Here is a 24,908-nt window from a genome sequence, read left to right as displayed (position 1 = left end):
GGGAGATCTATCAGAGCTTCGTGTGCGGCTGCCCCCCCCTCCCCAATCTATTAAAAATAGATATGCCTCGGAAACGAACACCCGGCCACACGCCAGGCGGCGTGTTATCTCCCATTCCCTGCGTGTGTTGCGACAAGGGAAGGAGGACAGGCCGGGCGAACGCGCGGAGTCCGCGGATCCGATTCGGTGGGCTATTCGGTTGCCCCCTTAATAACAGCAGACAAAGCAACTCGCCATTTAATAGAAGGAAAGATGCAATTCGCTGCGTGCTCCCCACCTTACCCATCAACAAGATGCTCCCGAGCTCAACTTTGCAAACATGACGGCTACCTGCGACGCACCAGCTATATACAAACGCCCATAGAACACCTAGCAGCACACATGCACCGCACACCGTTGACGCGTTCGTTTTATTTATTTATTTATTTATTTATTGTATTTAGGGTGCATTTAGCATCGTTTCACACTACCTTTAAAATGCAGTACAAAACAGGCATAAGCACATACAATACAGTATTGCACTATATACGACGCGTTTACAGATTTCAACTAGATGGCTGGGCTGGCGAACAAGATGGAAAGATAGGTGGATGGATGGATAGATGGATAGAGAGATGATGGAAGGGCGCACTCTGTACCTAGACCCGTGTCTGTCCATCTGTCCCTCTGCTCATCTTGTCTATCCTTCTAATTGCCCATCTCACACACACACGCTCAGATGGAGCGGTTCAGTGAATCCTGCGCGAAAGCCACGCGTTAATGAGCACGGGAGCAGCCTCTTGATCGCCTTCTTGCAGACTGGTCGCATTTCTGGAACTTGGGACGTGCGCCTGCCGGGCGCTCCGGGTCTCGCATTCGCACTTATGCCCCCGCTTGGCGCAATCGCACCCCCAGGCTTGATGGACAGACATGTGTGTGCGGTTGCTGCTGGCATGGGGAAGGTCGCTTTAGAAAAGACGCGGAGGAAGCATGTGTTATATAAGAGAGGCAACTCCCTCCGCCACCACCTGTTACTGCCACATGTCTCCCCCCTCTGCACGTCCCCGTTCGTTACCTTGTTACATCGCCCGCTCCACTCCCTGCTGGAGGCGCTCCTGCCCCTGGTGTCTCTGGAGCTCAGCTGGGGCGCTCCTCCTGAGCGGGAGATGCTCCTGCCGTGTATCTTCCAGCCGTGCAGGCGGAGATTGTCCTCCTGGGTTGATCACTTGGGTTGCAGCGCCGCTCTTCCCCGGCAGGGGGCGCAGCAGCACAGCCTGGCTCCTGGCAGTTCAGCACCGGGCCGCCCGGTTGCAGAGGGGCAGGGAAGACTCTCCCGGACAGCCTGAGGGCAGTGAGGAAGGTGTGCGGGGGTGGCGGCGCCTTTTCCCCTGGACTGGTGTCAGACTGGCAGCAGGAGACCCTGGGGGCGGCAGGGGGTCTGTCACTCGTAGATTGTGTCTCGCCCCCCCTCATATATTTCCTTTGATCCCAGTGTCTTGAGTGGATGCTCCAGGAGCTGCTTCTCAGCTCTTCTCAGACTCCACTTTCACTGCGCGTCCAGCTCCCCAGGGTGCCTCTGGGAGGAGTGCCTCTCGCCCGTGCCTCTTTCCTCGCCTGTGTGCGCGCCTTTTTTTGGCCCCGCGTTCCTGCTCTCACTACCCATTTATGAGGCCACCCCTCATCACGTGTCGGTGTGATTCTGAGCTGGCACCGGCACAGCAGCGACCAGAACAAGTGCGGGAGAGCTGGCCAGAACACGAGGGAGACGGGAGGAGGCAGCCGTCACGCACAGTCACACACAGTCACTGGCACACGCACACGCCGGCTGATGAAGCTCGGGGGCAGCACGCGTCCAGGTGCCCGAGTTGCTACCACTGTAGGGGCACCCTGGAGCAGCTTACTTAGTGGATATTTGTTACCACCCTCTTCCGCCCACCTCTCCCTGGGAGCCCTCACGTGCCCACCTGTCGCACAGTCCACCAAAACAACCGGCAAACCACCTTCTACCTCGCAAGAGCTTCGAAGGGCGACTGCCTGAGCTCCCCAAAGGTCGTCTGCCCAGGAGCACACCTCTCCACAACCAGCGAGAGACACTACATACGTCTCCACTCGCCCTCGCAAGAGCTTCAAAGCGCGACTGCTTGAGCTCCCCACGTCGTCTGCCCAGGAGCACACCTCTCCACAACCAGTGAGAGACACTACATACGTCTCCACTCGCCCTCGCAAGAGCTTCAAAGCGCAACTGTTTGAGCTCCCCAAAGGTCGTCTGCCCAGGAGCACACCTCTCCACAACCAGCGAGAGACACTACATAAGTCTCCATGTCTCCACTCGCCATGTCCCCATACAGACTTTAACCTACTACTGCCTCCATTAATGGAGATAGCGGCCTGACGGACTAACGGAAAGCCCTCTCGTACAGTGTTTACGTTGTATGGGTTCCTAGTAGGGGAACCCCTATAGTCCAGATCTGCAGCTTCTTAACCAGCTGGCGGCCACCTGTTCTTGTTGGTACCCCCATAGCCGCCAGGGGGCGCAGCTCCCACTAGCCGTAGAACGAACGGGAGACAGCAAAAGAGACTGCGCAACACGTAGACTCGTGCAAACAGAAAATAACATACACGCACCACTGTGTACTGCCACATACGCCACGCTGCATCCTGCTTGCCTTTACCAAGAGCCTGTCTGCGCGTTCTTTTTGTTTGTGAAAGTCTGAATTGCAAGCAGAGGTGCCCGGATATCAATTATATAGATTCATACATCACACACCCGTCATTTATCCCTCCTCTCTCAAAACAACGGAGGCTGACATTGGTTCCCTGGAAGGAGCAAGGTGTGGTATGTTTATACTTTTGCAAGGGGAGGTACTTCCGGTGGAAGTGTTTTTTTATTCCATCCCTCTTATCAACCACTTTCCCCTTGCCCCTCTTCTCCAGGAACCCAGAGAAAGTGAACATAAATGCAGTTAGCTACAATGGGGCTTCGCACTCGCCACACCCATTATTTTAGTGACCAGCGCCGCAGCATCAGACCACTAATAGCGCAACAAGGTCGATATATTCTCTACATATTCCCTTCCCTTTCTCACTCTCTTCAGTTGGCTGAGGTGCCTCATGACCAGGCCCTCACCATCTCATTGGGCAATGCAGTATACTACGTCACTAATCCTGTCTGTCACCACATATGGTCCTTTCCAGTTCGGTTGACGCTTCGCACTCCTACCTTCATTACGTAGCATCACTGTGTCCCCCATGCGCAGCACCAATTCCCTTCTTATCTTCTTGTGTTTCCTAGCTGTGTCAATGTCCGCCTGTGTCTGTGTCTCTAGTGCCATCCTACGGATGCCCTGTCGCCTGTTCACCAATGATGATATTCAATCAGCATCCAACACTTTGTAATCTTTAGCCGCCCCCGTCCTTAGTGGCAACAGTAACTTCGTAAGGCAGTGGCAACAGTAACTTCGTAAGGCGAGTACCCGTAAGGCGAGTACCCGGTAGCTGAGTGTTTTCTGGATCGTAATCCGTGCAGCACAAATTGAAGCAGTAAGTCCCATTGTGATCCTTCTTCATCCATTATCTTGAACAGTTCCTTGGTTCCGTCCCGGGTTTCGGCGCCACTTCTGACAGTGTCCGTCCTGCTCCCCACCGACAGCCCTGCCCTTAGCACACTGAACTCTGCAACACTCTGCAAAATAACCACACGGGAGTCCAGAAGTAGAAAGGTTGGCATGAACTGAAAGCAGGAACCAAATGCCTGGGCATAACAGAACTCAGTAGTTTCCTCGTCTTGGCTGATCACAGTATTACTCACACAACCTGTGCTCAATGACCCCGATTTTCCCTCCCTACAACAACACCTGTGATATTCCACCATTTGCTCTATGGCGCATCATAAATACTGTCCTGCTGTGAGAGGGCCATCACTCCCGAATGTAATGATCATCAAACTGTGGGGCTGGCCCCTCTAGGGGGGCCTGAAGGGTGTCCAGGGGGGCACGAGGCTCTTCCAAAAGGGAGTACTGTGACTACTTTTCATAGAACATTGCAGCAGGCCAGGATGGCTTTGGGCGGATCCGGCAACAATCTATTTGCAGGAGGGAGGGGGAACAATACCTGAAGGGGGGGGGGGGTGTGGTGGACGTCGCATACAAAAGTTTGAATACCACTGCCCTAATGTGCCTTTGGCATCTGAACCCCATCAAACAAAGTGTTGCTTCATTACTTCTTCCAGGGGAGATGATGTAGCAGGAGAGGAGCCCTTGCTTGAAGATAACCGCTGACTGCTGCCTTCATTTCCATAATGATTTAGAGTTTTTTTTTCTGTCCGTTCAAGTTTGAACCTTACCAGATGTCTGGTGCGGGCTCATCACAGTTTTCTGAAGGCAGCTTAGAGCTTCGGGGTCTATTGCACCCCGCACGGTGTGCTCCCCTCCTTTTCCTCCTCAGAGCGCGGTAGCAGAGATCGTCTGGCTCGTAAACTCCACTGAGGTGAAAAGGGTGCGTTGGTCACTATCATTCAGAGCCGGCCAAAGCAGCAGCGGCTAGCATGTGTAGAAATACACACATGAGTTCATCTTGATGCAATCATTCAAAACATACATGTGTTTATTTGATTTATTTGAGAAGGAACACTTGCTTCATATTGACGCAGAATACAAAAGGCTTTGTGGTTTGTGAAGCAGCCCCTTTGCTGGGAGGCTTAACAATGGAGGAGCGATGGAGAGGTGGATGGGATAGGGAAGTAATGAGGGAGGAACATGAAGAGGGGATGGCACAGCCCTAGGTTACCAAGCAAACAGCAATTTACAATGTACACACAATGGGAAGATCAAGGAGAAAGAGCGATGAATGTGTTCATGGACTGGAGCCTACCATAGGCTGGAGGCACAGTTTTAGAGTGGTCTTGAACCCAGCCAGTGTTGGGATAGACTTGAGTTCCGGGGGAACGGAGTTCCAATGGTTTGAAGCCAGTAGGCTTAAAGAGCGGATGTGCACGTAGCACATGGTGGACGAGTGTGGTTAGGTCGTTGTGGGTTCGGGATCGTAGTGAGCTGGGAGTTGGGGAGGCAGAACATGGGAGAAACAGTGGGGGTGTGCTGTGGTGGAAGTGCTAGACATACACAATTTAAAAAACAAGAGAAGGAGTGCAAAGAGAAAGCAATTTTTGCATGGAACCCCTCCCTTGTGAAGATGGGCGGCAGAAGTGGATAGGAATCACGGGACTTTGTGGAGTGTGCGCGTGCCAACGTTTATTACTTTGCCGAGAGGGGAACATGAGTATGGGGAGTACAGGTGTACAGTGAACAATTCATTTTAAATAATGTCATGGAGGAGAGGAATAGAGAGTTAATTTCTTGATCTCGTAAAAAATGTTTACCCCCAAATGGGGCTGGGCTTTGGGAACTTGCGAAGGGCCGCAGGTAGACCTTTGACTGGGCTCTGTACCAGGCTGGCATCAGGCCACATGACAGACATATTGTGCTAACACCTTGGAAGGGCTGGTCTCTGAGTTAGATTCCAGTTCAGAATCCTACTAAGTTCCCAATTGTCACCAACTTTGAAGCAAAGGATAATGGCGTAAAATTAACTGATAGCTTCCATTCGGAGCGGAAGAGGCATTGCCTGAAGGAGTTTGCTTTTTGTTGGTTTGTGCATTTTGCTTGCGGTCATGTTTGAAGAGCATGCCTTGACATTGTTGAAATAAATGTGTGTGTGCCTGAGAACATTTTGCTTAACAAACAATAGAACCTATCATCTGCAGCCATTTAAAAGTTTCTTTTTAATACAGTTGATTGTAAATACTAAAGCAAAGGCGCTAAAACCTTGGAATGCCACCACTTGTGCAACCTTCCAAGGAAGACACCAGGCCAAAGAATATGTACTAAAATCATCAGAGTGTTATGATCTAAGGCTTAAGCACTTGGAATATGTTATCAACAAAAGAACCCAGGCTAGGTCTCGCAATTCTGAAGTTTAAAAGAACTGGATTTTCTGAACATGTCCTTATAACTCGGATACCATGGGCAGATAACATGTTATTTTCATTTTCATTTTAATGTGTCTAGTTCTTTAAGCTTATAACATGATCACTTATCAATCCATACCCAAACATTACATATTATGAACAGTAAACTATATATTATCCTTCCTATTTCAAATGAAAAGAAATCATTTCAAACATAAAATAGTGAAAATCTTTAAAATATCTTAAATTACTACACCATATATGTATACAAAATACCCACAAGGGATTAGTAATGAATATTCTAGAATCCTGAATCCATACATGTGAAGTGTTATGTGCAATGACATTAATCTAGTTTCCAGACTATGATTCCAGAACTCCTTGCTCTTAATCGTGTCATTTTCATGTACAAAAGAGCCCAAATTGCCCATATACAGAGTACTCAGAAGTTTACATTCAGATAAAACGTGTTTAGCATTTCCCAATAGTTTTTTTAGTTTACAGATGGGACAGTGTCTGTAATCTATCAGCAACTTCAATCTAGGGCCAGTTACAGCCAAAACAGGAAGGTGGCTATTGTGCAGCATTAGCATTAGGTGTCTAACGGCGGGAGCTGGAGATGATCGATATGATTGTTTATTTATATGGCGCCTATACACAATGTGTTTCAAAGCGCTTCAAGGCAAAGGAGGGATCAAGGGAAAATACAATGACATTCATAGAGGCCATGAACAGTAAGGATGTGAAATTAACTATCATACTCGGCCTGGTGACATTTCAGATAGTGCAAGAGCCGAAACACAGATAGCAAGGAAATGGGAAACAGACAAGCGACTACCATACTAGGCCTGACTACATTTCTGGTAGAGCGGGAGAAAACAAAAGGTGAGGGAGAGGAGTGCAGAAAGGGAGGGGAGGAACAAAACACGCGACTATCATACTAGGCCTGCTAATAAGTATACCTGTGCCAATTTATACTTATGAATCACCTGCAAAACAGCCAGATCATTTTTCAGCCTGGACAATGGGTGTAACTTAAGTTCCAATTCCATAAGTCTACTCTCTCATCAAAGCTTTTTTTTCAAGTGATAATAAACATCAACCACTTCTAACCTGTGGGTCCAGCTAATTTGTACAAACAGACATTTCTTTGGGTGCTCATAATGACCAGTTTTATTGTTTGCCTCCTTAGCAAAGTTATCCCCAGCCTCGACAATAAAGGACATTTGTGGGCGCAGTTTGCCCTTAAATACGAATCGCCTCTCCTTTTTAGAGCCATCGATCAAAGGGATATTTGACCCAATTTCAGCCGTAGATATTCCATTGGAACAGCCTAGGGAAGATTCACGATTTTTTTTCCGAATCTTCTTTCAAAAACAAAAACATTTAGCCAACTCAAGTCCTTTAGAGTCAGGGCTTCCAGTCCATAAAGGATTGCAGGGAAACAAACTTTGTTTGTATAATAAAAACAGTCTCTTTAGACTGCTGCCCATAGTTTGTCTTGCAAAACCATTAAATAGTGCACTAAGTATCATCACTTTCCTGCATTTTGTCAGCTGCATTTCAAGGTAACATGATGATGATCTTCTAATCTCTACACCCAAATTAAGATAACTGTCTACACACTCAATAACACCCCGAGCCACTGACATTGCAGGCGTCTTTGTTGGTCTATTTGAGAACTTCATAGCCTTGGTTTTATCAAAGTTATCCTGATCATTTTCCTCCGATTATAGGCACAGTTCTTTGACGGTTCTTGACATGCCCATAAAGGCGTGGTCGAGGACTACAGGATCGTCTGCAAAAAGTAAACACACAATGTGATCATTTCCAAGTTTAAGAGGACAATTTCCCACGGACTGGAGCCTAACTAGAATATCTGCTGGATAGAGATTAAATAACAGGCTGGCTAGCAGGCATCCCTGCTTAAGTCCCTAGTTTGTTGATATCCACTTAGTGAAATGACCCTCACTACTCGTTCTTATTGTACCATGGTATAAAATTGGAATAGTTTTAAAACATGCACTAAATCAGCAGGACATCCCATTTTTTCCATCTTATCCCATAGTATGTCCTGATTAACCCTATCAAAGGCAGCTCTTTGCTGATGATCTAGTGCTGATTGACAGAACGCCAATTGGCCTGCAGAGAAGCCTCGAGGCCTTGAATGAGTATGTGTCTATGTATGGGTTGGCGATGAACTCTCCCAAAACTAATATCATGATAGTTGGTCCTAAAGGCCCCCGCAGAGTTCTTAACTTCAATGGTTAGTTAATAAAACACCTTTGGAGCGAACCAACGAGGTGACCTACTTGTGGACTTTGATAATCAACAGCAGGGTAGATTTGCCATGCCAGTTGGCTTTGAAAGCCAAATTTAGAATTTTAGTGAGCCAAGCTAGGCTGGCCCATAAAAAATGTGGAAAATTCTCAATATTTCCTGTTATGGCCTTTTAACAAAAAGAAGGTTACTCCTGTGCTGATATATGGAGCTGAGAAATTCCCCTCTTCACCTTGGGCACTAAGGCCGTCTTTGGAGGGATCTTTCTGGAGGAAACTACTTAGGCTTCCAAACCACACCTCGACTTCTGCTATTAGGTTTGAGTTGGGCCTCATTTCTCTCAAGGTGAGAACTATATGGAAAACCTTGGCCCTTTATAAGAAATGTGTGCTGCCCAGTCGAGCCAAACCGTTTCTGATTCTGAAAGATGTGCTAAAGCTGGGGAGCAATTCCCTAGTGACCCAATGGAAAGGGGGTTGTATAGTTTATTTGACCCATCTTCTTTCCACGAAGGAAGAACTCATTAACAATCCGGATAAGGTAAAACGGAAATTGTGGCAACAAGATTGGATCAAGACCAAAAGAATGCTTATAAGTTGCCAACTGCGATGAAAAAAGAAAGCAAGCTTCAGGGTTCCCTACCGAAGTATCTCATTAAATTCTCTAATTGGTGGTACACGACCCAATGTAGGCGTCTCAGATTGAATCTCTACCCCAGCAAGCAGACCTTGCTGATATATAAGCAATCTGCAAACATGGAATGTCGATTCGTTCTAAGGAGGGGAAAAGGGAAACTCTGAAACACATCACTTTGTTTTGCTCAGGACTGACTGATTGAAGAACTATTTGGGAAAAGTGGTCGCTAGCAACTATTCAGGAAATGCTGTAGAATTCTGGTCATTCCTTCTTCATGGAGAAAATAATTCAGCAACAATTTGTTTGGTGACATTTCTAAAAGAAGTGTTTGAAAGGAACCACTAGGATACGCGAGCCAAACATTATTGCCTTGTAGATGATTTTTTATGTGGGACTCAATTGAGGGTCTGTTCAAATGTTCTTTCTTTGATGGTTTTTGCCTCCTTAGACAAAGGTTTGTAATAAACTAAAAGTCTAAATAAAAAAATAAAAAAATATCAAGGATACCATTTGACTCTGCCCATGACTGCAGCCGTTTTTGGACAAAAGCAGCAAATATTTTCCCTGTCACATTGTCACGGTTTATTAGGTGGTCACTTTCAACTCAGGGAGTTCCTTTCCCCTCCCAAGCAAGGTGGCAAGCACCCAAAGCGCTTATACAGATTCCACTTTAGTGAGGCCTGCAACCTAACTCGAACCACCCCAACAAATACCCCCTGGACTACCAATAAGCTAGGAACCAGGCAGGTGTATAGTAAGACTATATATATTTATTTACATTTTTACCAAGAATGATAGAACAATTACACAAATATCAACCACCAATGCTGTGACACTACACAATATCACAAACCCCAAATTACTTTCCGTTATTAAAACAACACAGGTAGAATTTTGAAATATGCAGTCACAATTTACATCGGATTTACTTTCAAACTAACCATTAGAAAACATTCACAATACACAGTAATTACCTAGTGTGTCCCAATACACTTTACTGAAGAAAGGAGACCTAGGCTAGATAGCCTTCGATGTGGGCCGCACACCTGTATTTCCCTCTAGGGGTTAGTACATTTTCGTGCTTTCTCTAAATGATGACTTGAAAGCTGTAAATAGTTCTTCAAACTGCAAAGTTTTATTCTTTGATATTGTTTATCATTCACAAGAATATCTTCAATTTATATTTCCGCAAACAATGACTGTGTGGCCAATGCATTTCGGATACAATCCTTCATCAGGGCCTAGTCTTATCTCAATTTTTCACTGCACATCGTATATACTAAATTTTCAAATTGTGTGGTATTAAACATCATATAATCACAGGGTACCCACATTGGGAGAACACGTAAGAGAAAAGGTAACATATAGAAAAACAAAATGAAACATATGAAATTCATTGTATGTTTTCTCACACATTGTGTGTGTAATCAAACTTTTTATTTGTGTTCTGCTGCTCATTATTACACTATGTTTCAAAATGTTGTGAGACACATGATATCTATTAAGTGCACCCAGTGTGTCTATTAAAGGCTGCAGTGTGATTCTAATTCACCTTCACCATTAGATCTTTCTCACTCTTATTACAGGGACGCGGTAGCGTCCATGTAGTTATGGTTAAGTTGGTGGTTCCATAGAAAGAGCACTTTTTGGGTGGCTTATAACTTCGCTCCCTCTGGACGAATCCTCACCAAACTTTGCAAAAAAAGTATATGGCCCACTCTGAATTTTTTGCAAAGTTTGGAGAGGTTTGGTCCAGGGGGGGCAAAGTTATAGGGGGGGGTCCCAAAACTTTTGTTTTTTCCTATAGGCATAATGGGAAAAAACTTTGCGCACGGCTACAGCCCGAACCGCTGCACGGATTTACACCAAATTTGCAGAAGGTAGCGGCGGCTTGGTCCAGAAAGTGTGCTTTTGCAAATTTGGTGTAAATCCGTCCAGGAGTTTCTTTTAAAAATGACCAAAATGTAAGGCAAAAAAATAGTGATATCTGTGTTCGCTTCGCGGATGGACTTCCCTGTTTGCTCCGCGGACAGCACCCCGATTGGCCCATGGGCTTGCATCATGTCCGCGGACATGCGACGTGTTCGCTGATTGGGCGGTGTGGTGCATGATGCGCGTCAGATTTTCTGTCGCGCCCGCCATCTTGCATTCGCCGCCGACCTCGGACAGCGCAGTGAAACTTGAATTAAAAATTGTATTTAGTGGCGTGTGTTGGTGTGTAAGAGTGTTTGGGGAGGGTGGGGGAGTATGAGATAGGTTCAATGTTGTATTTCTTTTTATGTGCTAGACGCTTTTGTTGTGTTCGATTTGTCTGCGGACAACACGGCTGTTCTGGAATGTTGGTAAATAAACAGAATGGATTCGGTGTCAAGTTGAAAGTGTTCTAAGAACACTTGTGGGGTCTTGGAATGTTAGCAAGGGGTGTCCTGGAGACGTTGTGTGTATTGTTCGTTGGCAAGCTGAAAGTGTTCTAAGAACACTCGCGGTGTTTACGTACACAAAGAAAATAGGGGTGTCTTGAGGACGCTGTCCGTATTGTCCTCTGGCAAGTTGAATGTGTTCTAGGACCTCCCTTGTGTCCGAGGACATTAAAATAGTTGCAATGCTTGAATCTATGGGTGTGATATGCTGCAGTGGTTGTGGCCAGGGTATAGAATGTTGGGTGCATGGTCATTTGGCCATGTACCCAACACGCTATGGCCTGGCCACAACCACTGCTGCATATCACAGTCATATGCCATGCACCCAAGAGTCTATGCCCTGGCTAGAAGTATCGTAGCATATCACAGTCATATGTCATGCACCCAAGAGTCTATGCCCTGGCCGCAAGTATAGCAGCATATCACACTCATAGTGGCTAAGAACACTCGTGGGGTGTTGGAATGTTCACAGGGGGTGTCCTGGAGACGTTGTCTGTATTGTTCGTTGGCAAGCTGAAAGTGTTCTAAGAACAGTCCCGGTGTCCTGAAATGTTCGTACACAAAGAAAATGGGGGTGTCCTGAGGACGCTGTCCGTATTGTCCTCTGGCACGTTGAATGTGTTCTAGGACCTTCCTTGTGTCCGCGGACATTAAAATGGTTGCAATGCTTGAATCTATGGGTGTGACATAGTCATATGCCATGCACCCAAGAGTCTATGCCCTGGCCAGAAACACTGCAGCATATCACACTCAGACTGGCTTATAACTTTGGGTCAAAAACAAATTTATAAGGAACAATGTTATAAGCCAGTATGGGTGTGATATGCTGCAATGGTTGTATTTATGATGTTATACTTACTATTTGGTTTAGTAACGGGAGTCCATGTTTTTCTTGTTCATTTCTGTGATAAAAGAAAATAGCATGTTAGTATTAGTATTTTATAAAGAGTTATTACATTGTACAATCAACATTTTTTCTTTTTATTTGACCCTCACATTTAGTCGATGACAAACGAGAGTACTGTGCAATTTACTCAGTTTCTGTGTTTGTTGCTAAAATCATTGGGTCTGTGGGAGAAAAAAAAATCCATGTTGGATTAAAAAAAAACCTTTTTCTGTTATGCTACAGTTTATTTGTTTGTTTGTTTTCAGTGTTTACTTGTTGTTTTTGGCTAATGCTTTATACATTGGATTGTTCCAGTTTTTGGGAGCAGTAAGATATTAGGTATTTGTTTGGATATTGTACAGTTTTGGAGCAGTTAGATACCAGTAGGCGTATTCTAACTGTTTATTTTTTGATACAATTTCATGGTATTGATTTATCTGTTTAAATATTTCTAAATTTTGGGACAGTTAGATACCAATTGGCGTATTCTAACTGTCTATTTTTTGATTTATTTGAGTAGTCCTAATTTATCTGTTTAGTTGTTGTAGCCTCTTTGGGCAGTTAGATAGCTTTTGGAATATTGTGACAGTTTATATTTTTTTTACTACAAGTGTACTTAAGGTTTAAGTACAGTTTAGTTATCAAATTTTGGTTTTAAGAACATTAAATAAGCGTTTGTAAGATTTGCTGGTAATCTCTTCTTTAGAGTAATGGTACTATCATTACATTCAAACCATCCACATTTCGTTTTTTATATATGCAGTGTAGTGTCCTGAGTTGGTTGTGGCTCCTGCGTGGTAGATGATACCTATTGTTGTGAAGGTTTTCCTACCAAGTGATATTTGACCATGTGTAAATCCAGTCAGCTTGCAGTTGTTTTTGGTACCATCTGCATTGTAACCTAGAAGCATTAGTATTACATATTTACTATGTGTTTGTGTTACTAACGTGGAGCGATTATCTGAATTGCAGGTGGAACATAATCTACCGTGGTTTGCATTTTGCACAAGTTGCTGAAATGGAACAGATTCACAATTAGGTATTGATCTATACACAAAGCGCTCATTGGGAATTTGTTCTTGTGTCACATTGTTGCAGAGAGTGCATGTATGTTTCCACATGTATGAAATCTGGAAGATTTCATTTATAGGTATGTTTTTGTTTTCCAGTACTAGTGGTAAGTACATTAGAAATTCTTGTGGAACTTCCTCTGAGTTTATAGTGAATTTCACCATTCCAGCACAGTAGTCCAATTGTTGTCTTATTCCATAAACACTATACGTGTTGCCAGGATTGTTTGCTGCAGTTCTGTGAAGTACTAACATTTGCAAACACAATGGGTCTGCACTGTGTAAGTAAATGTTCTCAACAATTGGTGGTAATTGAAATAGAATATTCATTGCTACATTTGCGTAGCAACTTACACCAACTGTATTTGAGAGTTTAAATGGACCATGTAGTTCTGTATCTGACTGCTTTTTTTGGAGTTTGTCTTCCTTCTTTGAAGAAGTACCTGGTTTACTTTCCCTAATTGATTCTTTTTTGATTGTGGTACTTGATGAAGTTTTAGTTTCTGTTACTCTTTTTGGAGGATTTGCAGTGACATCCTGTTGCATTTCTGTTTGATTTAGTTTTCTTTTAAAACATTTTCCTTTTTGTGGAACAAGATATGTTTGTAGATGGGGGGTGTATAGTGAACAAAGCCTATTGTATTCTAAAATGCAAGGAATATCAGCGTTTATTTTACTTGCATCAAAGTTGATTAGAAATAGACCGTCAAGTGTACGTAAGCGTGATAGTGCTACGTAGCTCATGCCTTCTTTAAAGACTGTGTTACCAATGTCTATCATTGCTTTGTCTAAGGTAAGACCTTGTGATTTATGAATGGTGACTGCTTATGCAAGAGTTAGAGAAAATTGTTCTCTGTGTACATACATGTATTTGAAGAGAAGGAATCAAGCTGTTGAGCGTCCTATTCTTTTAACTTCTGAAAGTTTGTCAAAGAGAATATTGACAAACTAAATTTTGTTGTCACGTGGGTATGTTTGAAAGCCAACAACTGTACCCAATGCTCCATTAACTAGTCCTTGGTCTACATCAAGGTTACGTTTCAGCATTACTCTGCAGTTTAAGGATAATTTTAATATCTTTTCCAAGCCTGCTGTGTTTGAGATAGATTTTTCTAAACTGTTTAGTCTTGCTGTGGCTTGGTCACACATGGGTAGTGTCATTCCATGTACATCTAGTTTGTCTGTGGCGCTAATTTACATTATTTTTTGCATTTCTTTACTTAACATGATTTCATTGAATTTGAAACAGCTTGCAAGAGTTGGCATTAAGGCCATACAATTGACATTGTTGTGGGCTAATTGTTCCATAACATCTGTAGCACATGTATTATCACCATAAAGTGCATGAATGTGCCGGGTTTTCAATATTGCTTCTGCTTCTCTAGAAAGTATACCAACTCTGATACTTTTTAAGCTGCTGGCATAAGTGAGATCTGCAGATTGGCGCATGTTTTGTGTTAATTCTCTGTATTGGAAATGTTGCCAAAGGTTGACATTTCCAATGCTGCCAACAGTTTTACGACAGAGTTTGTGTCCTAATGTTTTAAAAATAGGCTCACCTTTTACAGGTGTCAATTGAAGAAGAATTCTGAAAACAATAATGTGTTTTCCTGCAAAGATCTCTTCACAGTTTGTTTTGAGTACTTCCTGTAATCTGAGGTGAATCAAAGCCAACATTAGGTTGGACACCATGCTCACTTCATCTATTAGTAGCATTTTAATTTGTTTTAATACTCTGCGTAGTTCCATTGCAGAGTCTGCAGAAAGTTTGTAATAATCTAATTTGTTTTGATGTTCTACTGGCAGGAGTAGTAATCGGTGTAAAGTGACACCACTTATGTTGTAGGCAGCTAAACCTGTGGGGGCAGTGACAATAGCTGGCAGTTTGTTGTTTGTGAATTGTTGAAGGAACTTACTGATGATTTTGATTAGGAATGTTTTGCCAGAACCAGCTTCACCACTGGCATACAATAGTATAGGTTTGTAATTTTGACAGGTGCGTTCTTTGTTTTCATGTTGTACACCATGTGCAATTTCTTTTGTTACTTCTTAAAAAATGCTACGTTGCTCATTGTTTACCTTTGATTCTAGTATAGTTAAGTCTTCTTTATCTTCATACTGACACATGGTGTTTTGTACTTCTATCATAGCTAATTCTGCCTCATTTGTTATTAGTGGGTCTCCCAGTGGTTCTTGGCTTCCTGTGACAAATGGTTGGCTACTGTCAGGAGTGTCCTTATCTAGTTGGGCCTGGAGTTCTTCTTCGTGTTGCTGTTCATTGTGCAACATTGTTATGTACTGTGCAAAGTTTACATCAGTTATACTGCTTTCATTTGCTTTGAAAGCGTCTTCATAATATTCATAGTTATCTAGTATTTCTTCTTCTTTTCTCCAGGGTTTAAAGAGTTGTAGCAGGGACATGTAATATACTTCTTTATGTTGAGGAGTCTTTAATGACAATTTGATATGGTTAATTAAATTTGGTTTGGTGAGTTTTACTAAGCTGCCTTCACAGTTTGTCACTTTGTATTTACGGTTTTGTTCATCAGGTTTTATATTATTTTTGTATGTGTAGTTTTGGGCTATGTGGTATAGACTCATGGTTTCCAAAGTGGTACTCCTGTTTGGGTAGTATGTGTCCAATAAATTGTTTTTTAAAATGTCTTGGCTGTTGGGATCATGTTTGGCTATTGTTTCTATATCTTCGTATGATTTTAGAACTCTTTTTCTAGATTTAGCTGGACCAAGACTTAGCCATACTATATTTGCAGATTTACCATACAATGCAGTACCAGTTAATCGATCAGCTGCTTCATAGGATCCACATTCTCTATGGGACAGCATTTTTATGCCAAAGCTGTATAATTTCTGAGACACTGTTTTATCTGATGACAGCTCATTCCAGAGGTCTTGGAGCTCTGCCTTTTCTGATTTGGTTAAGTATGCTGTGACATATCGTGCAACTGCAGTAGAATTGTCTGCAATGTACTGCACGTCTATGTTTGCATTCCATAAGTAGGCAATGATTGCATTGTAATCATTGATATATTTTTCTTCTTCTTTTCTTTTTATGCAATATGTATTTTTAGGTGACTTACCTTTAACACTATGGGCCTCATTACGACCCTGGCGGATTTTTTCGGCCATCGACGGACTTTTCCGCCATGGCGTAAAGTCCGTTTACGCCATGGCGGATGGCGGACTTACCGCCCCATTCCGAGGTTGGCGGGGCGGTAAGTCCCCATTGTCCCATTTACCCTTCCCCATTCCCATTTCGGCCCCATAGGGCTCAATGGGAGTGGGGAAGGCGTTAATTACGCCACCGTAAATTACGGTGGCGTAATTAACACCAAGGTCCCATAGCGCCATGGATTTTAACGCCCGCAAAAAGCGGGCGTTAAAGTGACCATGGCGCTTTGGGAACTCGTAGTTGGCGGTAAGGGGTCGGCGCAGCTAACGCTGGCGTAAACCCCTTACCGCCAGGGTCGTAATGGGGCCCTATGTCTAACTGAAGACATGAGGTTGTTCACTTCACCTGTATTTGTGACTGGTCTACGGAAACCAAATCGCCACATTTGTGTCTTTGGAATTGTAACATTTTTGCATGAAGATCACTATTTGTGGATTCTGATGGAATTTCACAAGTGACATATTGGTCAATAAACTGTAAAACAGTGGCATCACTGTCTTGACCAAATTTAGGAGCATCTTTAATCCATAAAAGCATGTGGATATGTGGTGCTCCTCTAGCTTGGTATTCTTTTCTCCAAAATAAGTGTTGCACTTCTCCAAGGGGAGGAACAGTTTTGTTACAAATAAAATGTAGCATAGCAATGAAGCGATGGTGAAAATATCGTGAAACATTAACAGGATCCTGTGAACAAAGTTCTCCAGGTGTTAGTATATGTATGTTTATTTTGTTTTCGTTTGATATGCGTAGGAAAGCATGTAAATCTTCCCATGAATATTCTGCGCAACTTAATGTAAGAAACCAAGAGGTTGGGCCAAGGTTTCTGATCATACAACGTTCATCTCCATGACGTCGAAACCAGTACTCTTTAGTACCATGCATATTTGCTAATAGATTTGTAAAATTTGCTTGTAAAATCTCATCTTTTTGTTGAACATTTTGTAATAATTGTGTGGCTGTTATATTTTGAAAGTGTGATCCTAATTTTAATATGTGTGCAACTCCGTAACATAAAGTTGCTAGTTCACTTTCAAAGAGTAGGTGGAATATGTATTCCACATTTTGTCGAAATCTGGGATCTTCAGAATACTTTTGTAATGAGCGATATTCTGATGCTGTTATTTGAATAGGTCTACCATCGTATCTTCCTCCTTTGCCAGTAGGAACGAGTAGAGGAAAAGCACGTGCTTCTATACTTTTTTCCCATATGCTGATTGGTGATCCTTTTGTTTGACGCATTTGGTACGTTTCCAGTGCATCTTCTATGGTGTCATTAGAGTGCAATGGATGAATTGTATAATGGTCTAAAGTGTTTGCTATTGTAGCAGGATCTAGGAGCTCAAATTGACCAGCTTCTTGTGTCTGTTCAATTATTTCACTTGTATCTTGCAAGTTTTCTTCAATATTAACTTCTTTGTAATATTCATTGTTCTCTTTAAGATATTGTAGGGCTTCTCTAACCTTATGTAAATCTACCAGTTGTTGCCAAATTTTTTTGTCTTTTGTAGGTACTCCATTTACCAAGATAATTAAAGATTGCTGCATTGGACATTGCACTCCGAGAGTGTGCACATTTTCTTTTAGATCTAATGGTAAATACACTACTTTTCCACGAATACCTTTCACTAATTCAGAGGGAGGTAATTTTGCAGTTTTTGGTTGAAGGCGTATTATTGCTTGAAATGGGTGCACTGTTTGAATTATGATGCTCTCATATAAATTAAGTTGTTGAAGGGGTTTTGGTAGTGGATACAATTCCAAGTTATTTGTGATAGCACGTGAAGGAGTTTGGTTGTTGTCAAGTTTTGTAGTGCAGTAAGTGCAAAGTATTATGGGGTCAGTTATTTCGTATTTGTTTTCTGCTATAAGGTAGAGAGCTAATTCAAACCATTTAGAATCTTCATTGTCTTCTATTTTGTATGATTGGTCTACAGTTTTTGTGCTACTTTTATATAAAGTTCTGCAGCAACATACACACATGTGGTTTGGTACTTCAGCTGAAGTACTTTCAAATTTTAGTATTTCTTTTTTGTATGTCTGTAGTGAAAGGTTGCCATGTGCAGAATTGTTACGAAGTTGGTTGACAGCTAATTCATCTTGTAAGTGGGTTTCACTTCCAAAATATTTTGTCTGGATATAGTCGATTTCTTCAAGGAGGTCTTTTGCTGTACCATGTAGAAGAATGGTATTTAAATTGGCTAGTACTAAAGCAGGACTTTTAGCATAGTACAGTTTATAAACTAGATTTCTTATACTTGCATGATGTGTTGATATCCTTTTGATATCATGGAAGGGTGTTTTGCAAGTAGGTCCTGTAATGCAGGCCAAGGAATGTCCTTGTAGTCCTGTGTACTTGCGTATTGGACAAGCATCCATATTTTGCAGTAGTTTAATTTTGATTTTGTCTTTGCTTTTCACATATTGATTGAGGAATTGGCGTAACGACTTGAAATTTTTTTTGGGAATGTTACACATTGACGTGCATGGCCATTTGTACACTAGATTTTCTGATTCAGTTGAATGGAGGGGTAAATCTACGTTTTAAGGGCATATTTTTGTAAGGAGTTCTTCTTGTTCCATTATGGTATTATTCACTTTTTCATAACCTCAACCACTGCTATGTATGGCAATTGTATTTGTTTGCTTTTGTTTGTAGGCTTCCTCATTAAAGTATGGTTCTGTGGTTGTAGTGTGACTCCATTCACCTCCAGAGATATTTAAGAAGTTATATCTGTTGACATTTCGTTTATTCAGAAGTCTTTTTTGTAATTTAGTTATTAGTTTTGTTAGTGGTTTCATTCTGTTTAACACTAAAATAAATAACTTTGTTTTGAGAAGAAGTGCACTGTCTATCAACGCTTCTAAGATTACTTTCCTATGATAGGTTTGAAGTCTTGAACCTGGTTTCTCTCCTGTTTTCATAAGATTTTGAAGGACTTTGTGACGGAACATTTTGGCTAAAATACTTTTCTTGGTATGCTTACTTTGTACTATATCAAGATTTATAGAAGAAGTTTTATTTGTAGTGATAGTTGATTTTCTGTTAATAGTTTTTTGGGTTGTTTTACTTTTTGATAGAGGAGGGAAAATTGTTGGACTAGAAACTTCTTCTGTTTCACTACATGACTGTATTAGCTGTTGTGTTTCAACTTTTTTTTACAAATTCTGCTATAGATGGATGTTTATGTTGGAGACTTTTCTTTTCATTTGCTCTACTTCTGCGTCCCTTTGTACAGAGTTGCCTTTTGGTAGGCATTCTTTAGGGTCTGTTGAAAAAAAATACAGAAGGTATTGGTTGGGGTGTTCTGCATTGCATGTGTGGTGTGTGCATGAGTGTTTGAGTAAGGTGATAAAGATGTATGTAATGGTGTGTGATTGTCCATTGGGAAGTACAACTAGTAGGGATGGCTATTCTTGAATTAATGTGTTACTAAACTGGGGTTCAGATGACAGAAAAAAATAAGCTAGTGGTGTGGAGAAGTATAAATAGTATATCTAAAGCTATACAATTAAAACAGTTGTTTTTTCTACAACATCTAAATTCTAGCGGCTGAGTTGGGTAATTTGTGTGTCGAAAAATAGGAATTTGTGGGCCATTCTGACAGTAAATCCCTGTTTAAGACGGGGGGATATTTGGTTAGGATGGTGCAGAATCTCTATTTTTAGGCACAGAAATAGCATGAATTAAGCTTACAGTGTGAGTAATAATTCAAATATTATGGTAACATTCTACTTACTTTTTTTCTAAAATGAGCAGTTTGCTTCTTAGTTGTTCTTTGTAGTTCCAATTCGGCTGCTTCTTTTCAGGAGAATGGTCTTCACTGCAATTGTAAAAGAAAGAAATTTGTAATTTGGTTTGTATATAGCACTCTTTTTAATTTAGACATAGATTTTTTAAATTGAAATGCTCAGCGCCTTCCTTAAAACCATTAATACTATTTTATGACTAACTGTAGGAAAGAAAATATCTTCACTATGGCTTGTTAAATTCATAATGTACCACTGTATACCACTATTCCTGCAACTAAGCTTTTCCACGTAATAGTGAGTCCATGTCATAGCCTGCTTTTCCACATAATAGTGAGTGAATGTCATAGCCTGCTTGTCCTACATAAATGTAAGTAATTATATAAAGTAAAAAAAGTAAAACCAAATATGTGTTTGTACAAATATATTTCTTTGAGATTTGATCATAGAGTGTGCATGTAATTTTGTTTGATTATATGTAGTCTATATATTTTATTTGGAAAAGATTAGTTTAACATTATTTACGTGTGTGCGTACGAAGAAATTAAACGGTATAACATTTTGTAAGTCACAGTTCATTTTAGGATAATGAAAAAATGATTGTAGATTCATTTTACAGATTATACAAGGTAAAAGTCGGTTAGAAAATGTGTTCATGTACTGTATAGAAAATATGCATACCTGTAGTTTGTGTTCATGCATATGGATATGGACGAAGCTGCAAGTAGAAATCTTGGAGATTTGTCTAGTATTTCTCGTAGATCGTGGTTGCCACTGGTATGAGGCTTGTAGTCCGAGAGATTCACTGTACATTTGCAGTGCTGATCTATGATGATGCAGTTACATGTAGAGGTCGTGGATTTGATTGGTGGATGGTCATGTGATTTCTTAGCTACATCCAATGAGGGAATGGCACAGAGAGTGAAGTGGAAATGGTTGAAGGGCTGTCCATGTTACGATATGTTCGCGGACATGGCGGTAGTTCCAGGACACCGCGTATTACATATGGGGAATTTGGGGTGGGGAGGTATGCAAATGAGATTGAATGTAGCAAGGGATTGGTCAGTAAAGTTTAGTGAGTGTGTTGTGCTAGGAGAGGTTTTATCTGATATTCTTTTTGGTGAGAGAAGAACAGATAGCTATGGCTGAGTGTTTCAAGAAACAGATTGTGTGGATTTTGGGAGACTCCTGGATACATTGGTTGAAGGTGCATGCAGAAAGCTGTGGAGTATCTATAGATCTTGGATTCCCACATGTGGAAGTGCACTGGCATGGAGTGCGTGAAATGAAGTGGTTGGACTTGCTACCTCTCTGTGCAACTTTGAAGATCGAGGAACATCCAGACATAATTGTAATTCATTGTGGAGGGAACAGTTTAGGACATGTGTCTGGAATTCCTTTGCAATTTGCAATGAAAGAAGGACTTCAGAAGATCATGGATATGTTTCCAAACTCCAAAGTAATTTTTTCACGGATTGCGCCGAGACAAATGTGGCTTCGTTCTTTCTCATGTGGTCCACAAATGGAGAAAGCAAGGCGTAATGTCAATAAGGCTGTTTGTGCTTTCCTAAGAGATTTTGGCATGTTCTCGTTTCACAATGAAAATATTATGTTTCGTAGTACATACATTTTTCGCAGAGATGGAGTCCATCTTACTTATGCTGGCAATCAGATTTTTCTGAGAAATGTACAAAATGCATTGCGACCTTTTTTAGAAATGCAGCATCTATTTTGAAGTAGGTGTTAAGTATTTATAATTTTTGACATACAAACACCTCCCAAAGGCTCTTTTCAGAGCCACCACTTCCTCCCAGAGAAAAAAGCAATGGTTACAATAGGGCAGCACCCCAATTCTTTTTATTTTCGCGAACTGTCCACGGACTTTCAAGAAATAGAAAGGGTCCTGCATTCTTTATCGTTACTTCTATTTTTTAACTGTGAAATGCAGCTCTGAAAAGAGCCTTATTTTTTTTTGATTTTTGTTATTTTGTATTTTTTTGGTTTTTTACACGACACACTAGGAGAGGAGGGGAAAGTAGGATAAAGGGGGGGATAACAACCACAGGGATAAGAAAGGGCGGGCTGAGAGAGGAAGATGTAGAGTGGGTTTTATTTGGGTAGTGAGCAGGTCTTCTCGTGCTCTGAGACGATAGTCTCAAAAGCACTCCGAAGTCGCTCCCCCCTACAGAGTACTGTGTCACAGTACATCCATACAACTGTGACCCTCGAAAGGTAAGGGTCATCAGAATTCTGTATGGCCTGTGAGGCAGCTTTTGGAAGACGCTGTCCCACAGAGGTGTTCCTTGTGGTGACAGGATCAGAAACGGAGGATGAAATAGAGGCAATCAACCTACCACGCTCTTCGCAAGGTACAACCTTGCGAATGGCCCCAGTGTGGAATGAGTTCAGGTGTCGCTTCATGGTCGTAGTCCCAAAGCTATACGAACTATGCCTCCCGCGACTGAGTACCATTTTGCACTCGTTGCAGGTGACACGGTTCGCACGAGCCTTAGGACCATTCCCATGAACGGTAACCAACCGCCACACCCAAAAATCACGCCGCAGGCAGCTAGTAGGGATTTCCTCTACCTCATTCTCGTCATCCTCTTCTTCCTCCTCTGTATCCTCACTCCTGTTCCCCTCTTCAGGCCCTTGGGGAAATGGTGGTGGTGGAGGGGGTGGGGGTGGTACTGAGGCAGATGTAGCACCATGTGGTAATAGTCGAGCCATGGATGTCATAGGCTTGGAGATGGAAATCTCAAAATCTGCAAAGTATGCAGCAAAATGCAGTGTGCTCTGTGGAATAGTCAGAAACACAATGAGAATGCACTCTAGGGCGTGGTCTTATATAGGGGTGATTGTGCGCAGGTCGCGGACATGCGCGCTGTCCGCAAGATAGATCTAACATCAAAGCCACATGGTTTTCTTCAGTAGCAGTCAGAAACTATAAATTTTATTTTATTTGTAGACGTATCCTTCAAGTAGGTTCTTACAGTAATTCCCTTAGAGTCCAGTCACATCATATGAAACATATACATACGGGAAGACACAAGCTTGAAAGACAGCAATCCTTTTTGTGCATAAAGATAATCAATAGACTTATGAACACTTTCTGATGGTTCTGTTTTTTTTTATGGCTGTACTTTCCCTGTGGGTCCAATCACATCAAGTGATACATATACATATGGTAAATAGCAGCTTTGAAACAGAGGAATCATTTATTTGCATGAAAATAATCAGTTAAATTATGAATTGTTTCTGCTACTACTTGTGCTTTTTTGCTAACTTCACTTTCCCTGTATATACCCATATTGGTATGTGTTCTTGTGTCTTTGTGTTTTGTCTATAGTAATGCAATTATGTAATACATGTGTTTTATTAGCTACGTATTACATATTTCAGAGTACACAAAAATCTATTAAGAAAACAATTATCATTTCATTATTCAACATATTAACATTACAAATATCATACCTTCATCTTGTACGCTGCACACAATGTTATGTTTCTGTATGAGTAGCTTAGTATACTAGATAGAACCCCATAATAGAATGCTATTTATATCAATGCATCGTTCAATGCACTAATTAGGGTATGATATTTATTGCAATGATCCTTGACACTTGTTTCGCAACATTATAATAAGAATCCCTTGTACACATATTTCATGAAAAATACATACACATGTGATGTCATCAGTGATGTCATCAATGACAATTGTGATGTCATCTTTGATGTCCTGAGTGTTAGTCTTAGCAGTGCACGGTGGTGGCACGAGTTATGGTTGCTTATCTTACCATAACTGGCGAATTTCAAGAGTTTTTCGGTTTTACTTGGAACCATAACGTCCCTTTGACAAAGTTTTTTCACTGAATTTCATAGGTTTTTAGTAGCGCAACTTAACCATAACGTCCCTTTAACAAAGGTTTTTCACTGAATATATATATATGTAATATATATTACTGCCTGTGTACCATTATGCTACCACCCATGAATTGTGGAAGTGATTCTAAATTGTCTGCATGGTTTATCTTTGCTTGCAGCATGGTGCAGAGCACTTGCGATCTCCCCTATAATCGAATGAGTAAAAGAGAACCTGGTTAGTTCTCATTGCATATTGATGTCATGGTCAGCTATTCGTTGTTGTAACCTCAGGATTTTACCTTGAATAAGGGATCGCTAATGTAGGAGAGCACTCGTACCGCGGACCAAAGGTTCTGCGGCGAGCGTCTTCGTGTTCTAATGAGTTGTCAAGGCAATGTTAAGTAAACAAGTTGTCCGGACGCATAGGATTATGTCGACCATCTTGGAACGGGAATTTTTGGTAAATTGGCGCTTCGGTAAAAATATGTAAAAGAATCAAGTTATACACTAATCTTAAGTATAAGCGGTGTGCCTGTCTTACTATGGTCATGCCCATGTTTTTAAGCTAATTTAACAACCATTGTGAGCCGTGTTGCTAATGAGACGGTACCAGAGAAAACATACAATGAATTTAATTTGTTTCATTTTGTTTTTTGTTTTTCTATATGTTACCTTTAACAGATATGTGGTACCGTCTCCTTAGCAACATGACTCACAAAGGGTTGTTAAATTTGCATAACAACACGGGCCGATACAGGCATGACCATAGTAAGAGAGACACACCGCTTATACTTAAGATTAGTGTATAACTTGATTCTTATACATATTTTACCGAAGCGCCAGTTTACCAGCAATTCCCATTCCAAGATGGCCG

General features: G+C 41.7%; 2 protein-coding genes across 3 annotated transcripts in view; both read right to left on the bottom strand.

Annotated features, from left to right (window-relative positions):
• Positions 1-1,179, bottom strand: part of CNR1 (cannabinoid receptor 1) — a 231,644-nt gene extending 230,465 nt beyond the window's left edge. Inside the window, exon 1 of the mRNA XM_069606518.1 lies at positions 1,055-1,179. The gene's annotated coding sequence lies outside the window, so the exon portion shown is untranslated. The remainder of the gene's footprint in view (positions 1-1,054) is intronic.
• Positions 1-1,190, bottom strand: part of LOC138453544 (cannabinoid receptor 1) — a 253,318-nt gene extending 252,128 nt beyond the window's left edge. Inside the window, exon 1 of one of the 2 annotated variants that reach the window (XM_069606516.1) lies at positions 1,055-1,190. Coding sequence is in view for 1 of the 2 variants with exons in the window: in XM_069606515.1 (XP_069462616.1) it covers positions 639-658 (20 nt within the window). In the remaining variant the exon portion in view is untranslated. Of the gene's footprint in view, positions 1-638; positions 730-1,054 lie in introns of those variants that run through there. The other variant, XM_069606515.1, reaches the window with a different exon arrangement.
• Positions 1,191-24,908: the final 23,718 nt, after the last annotated feature.

Source organism: Ambystoma mexicanum, chromosome 4p (genome assembly GCF_040938575.1).
Source record: "Ambystoma mexicanum isolate Mex_15411 chromosome 4p, UKY_AmexF1_1, whole genome shotgun sequence".
Taxonomy (NCBI): Eukaryota; Metazoa; Chordata; class Amphibia; order Caudata; family Ambystomatidae; genus Ambystoma; species Ambystoma mexicanum.
This window is presented reverse-complemented; position numbering and strand designations above follow the sequence as displayed.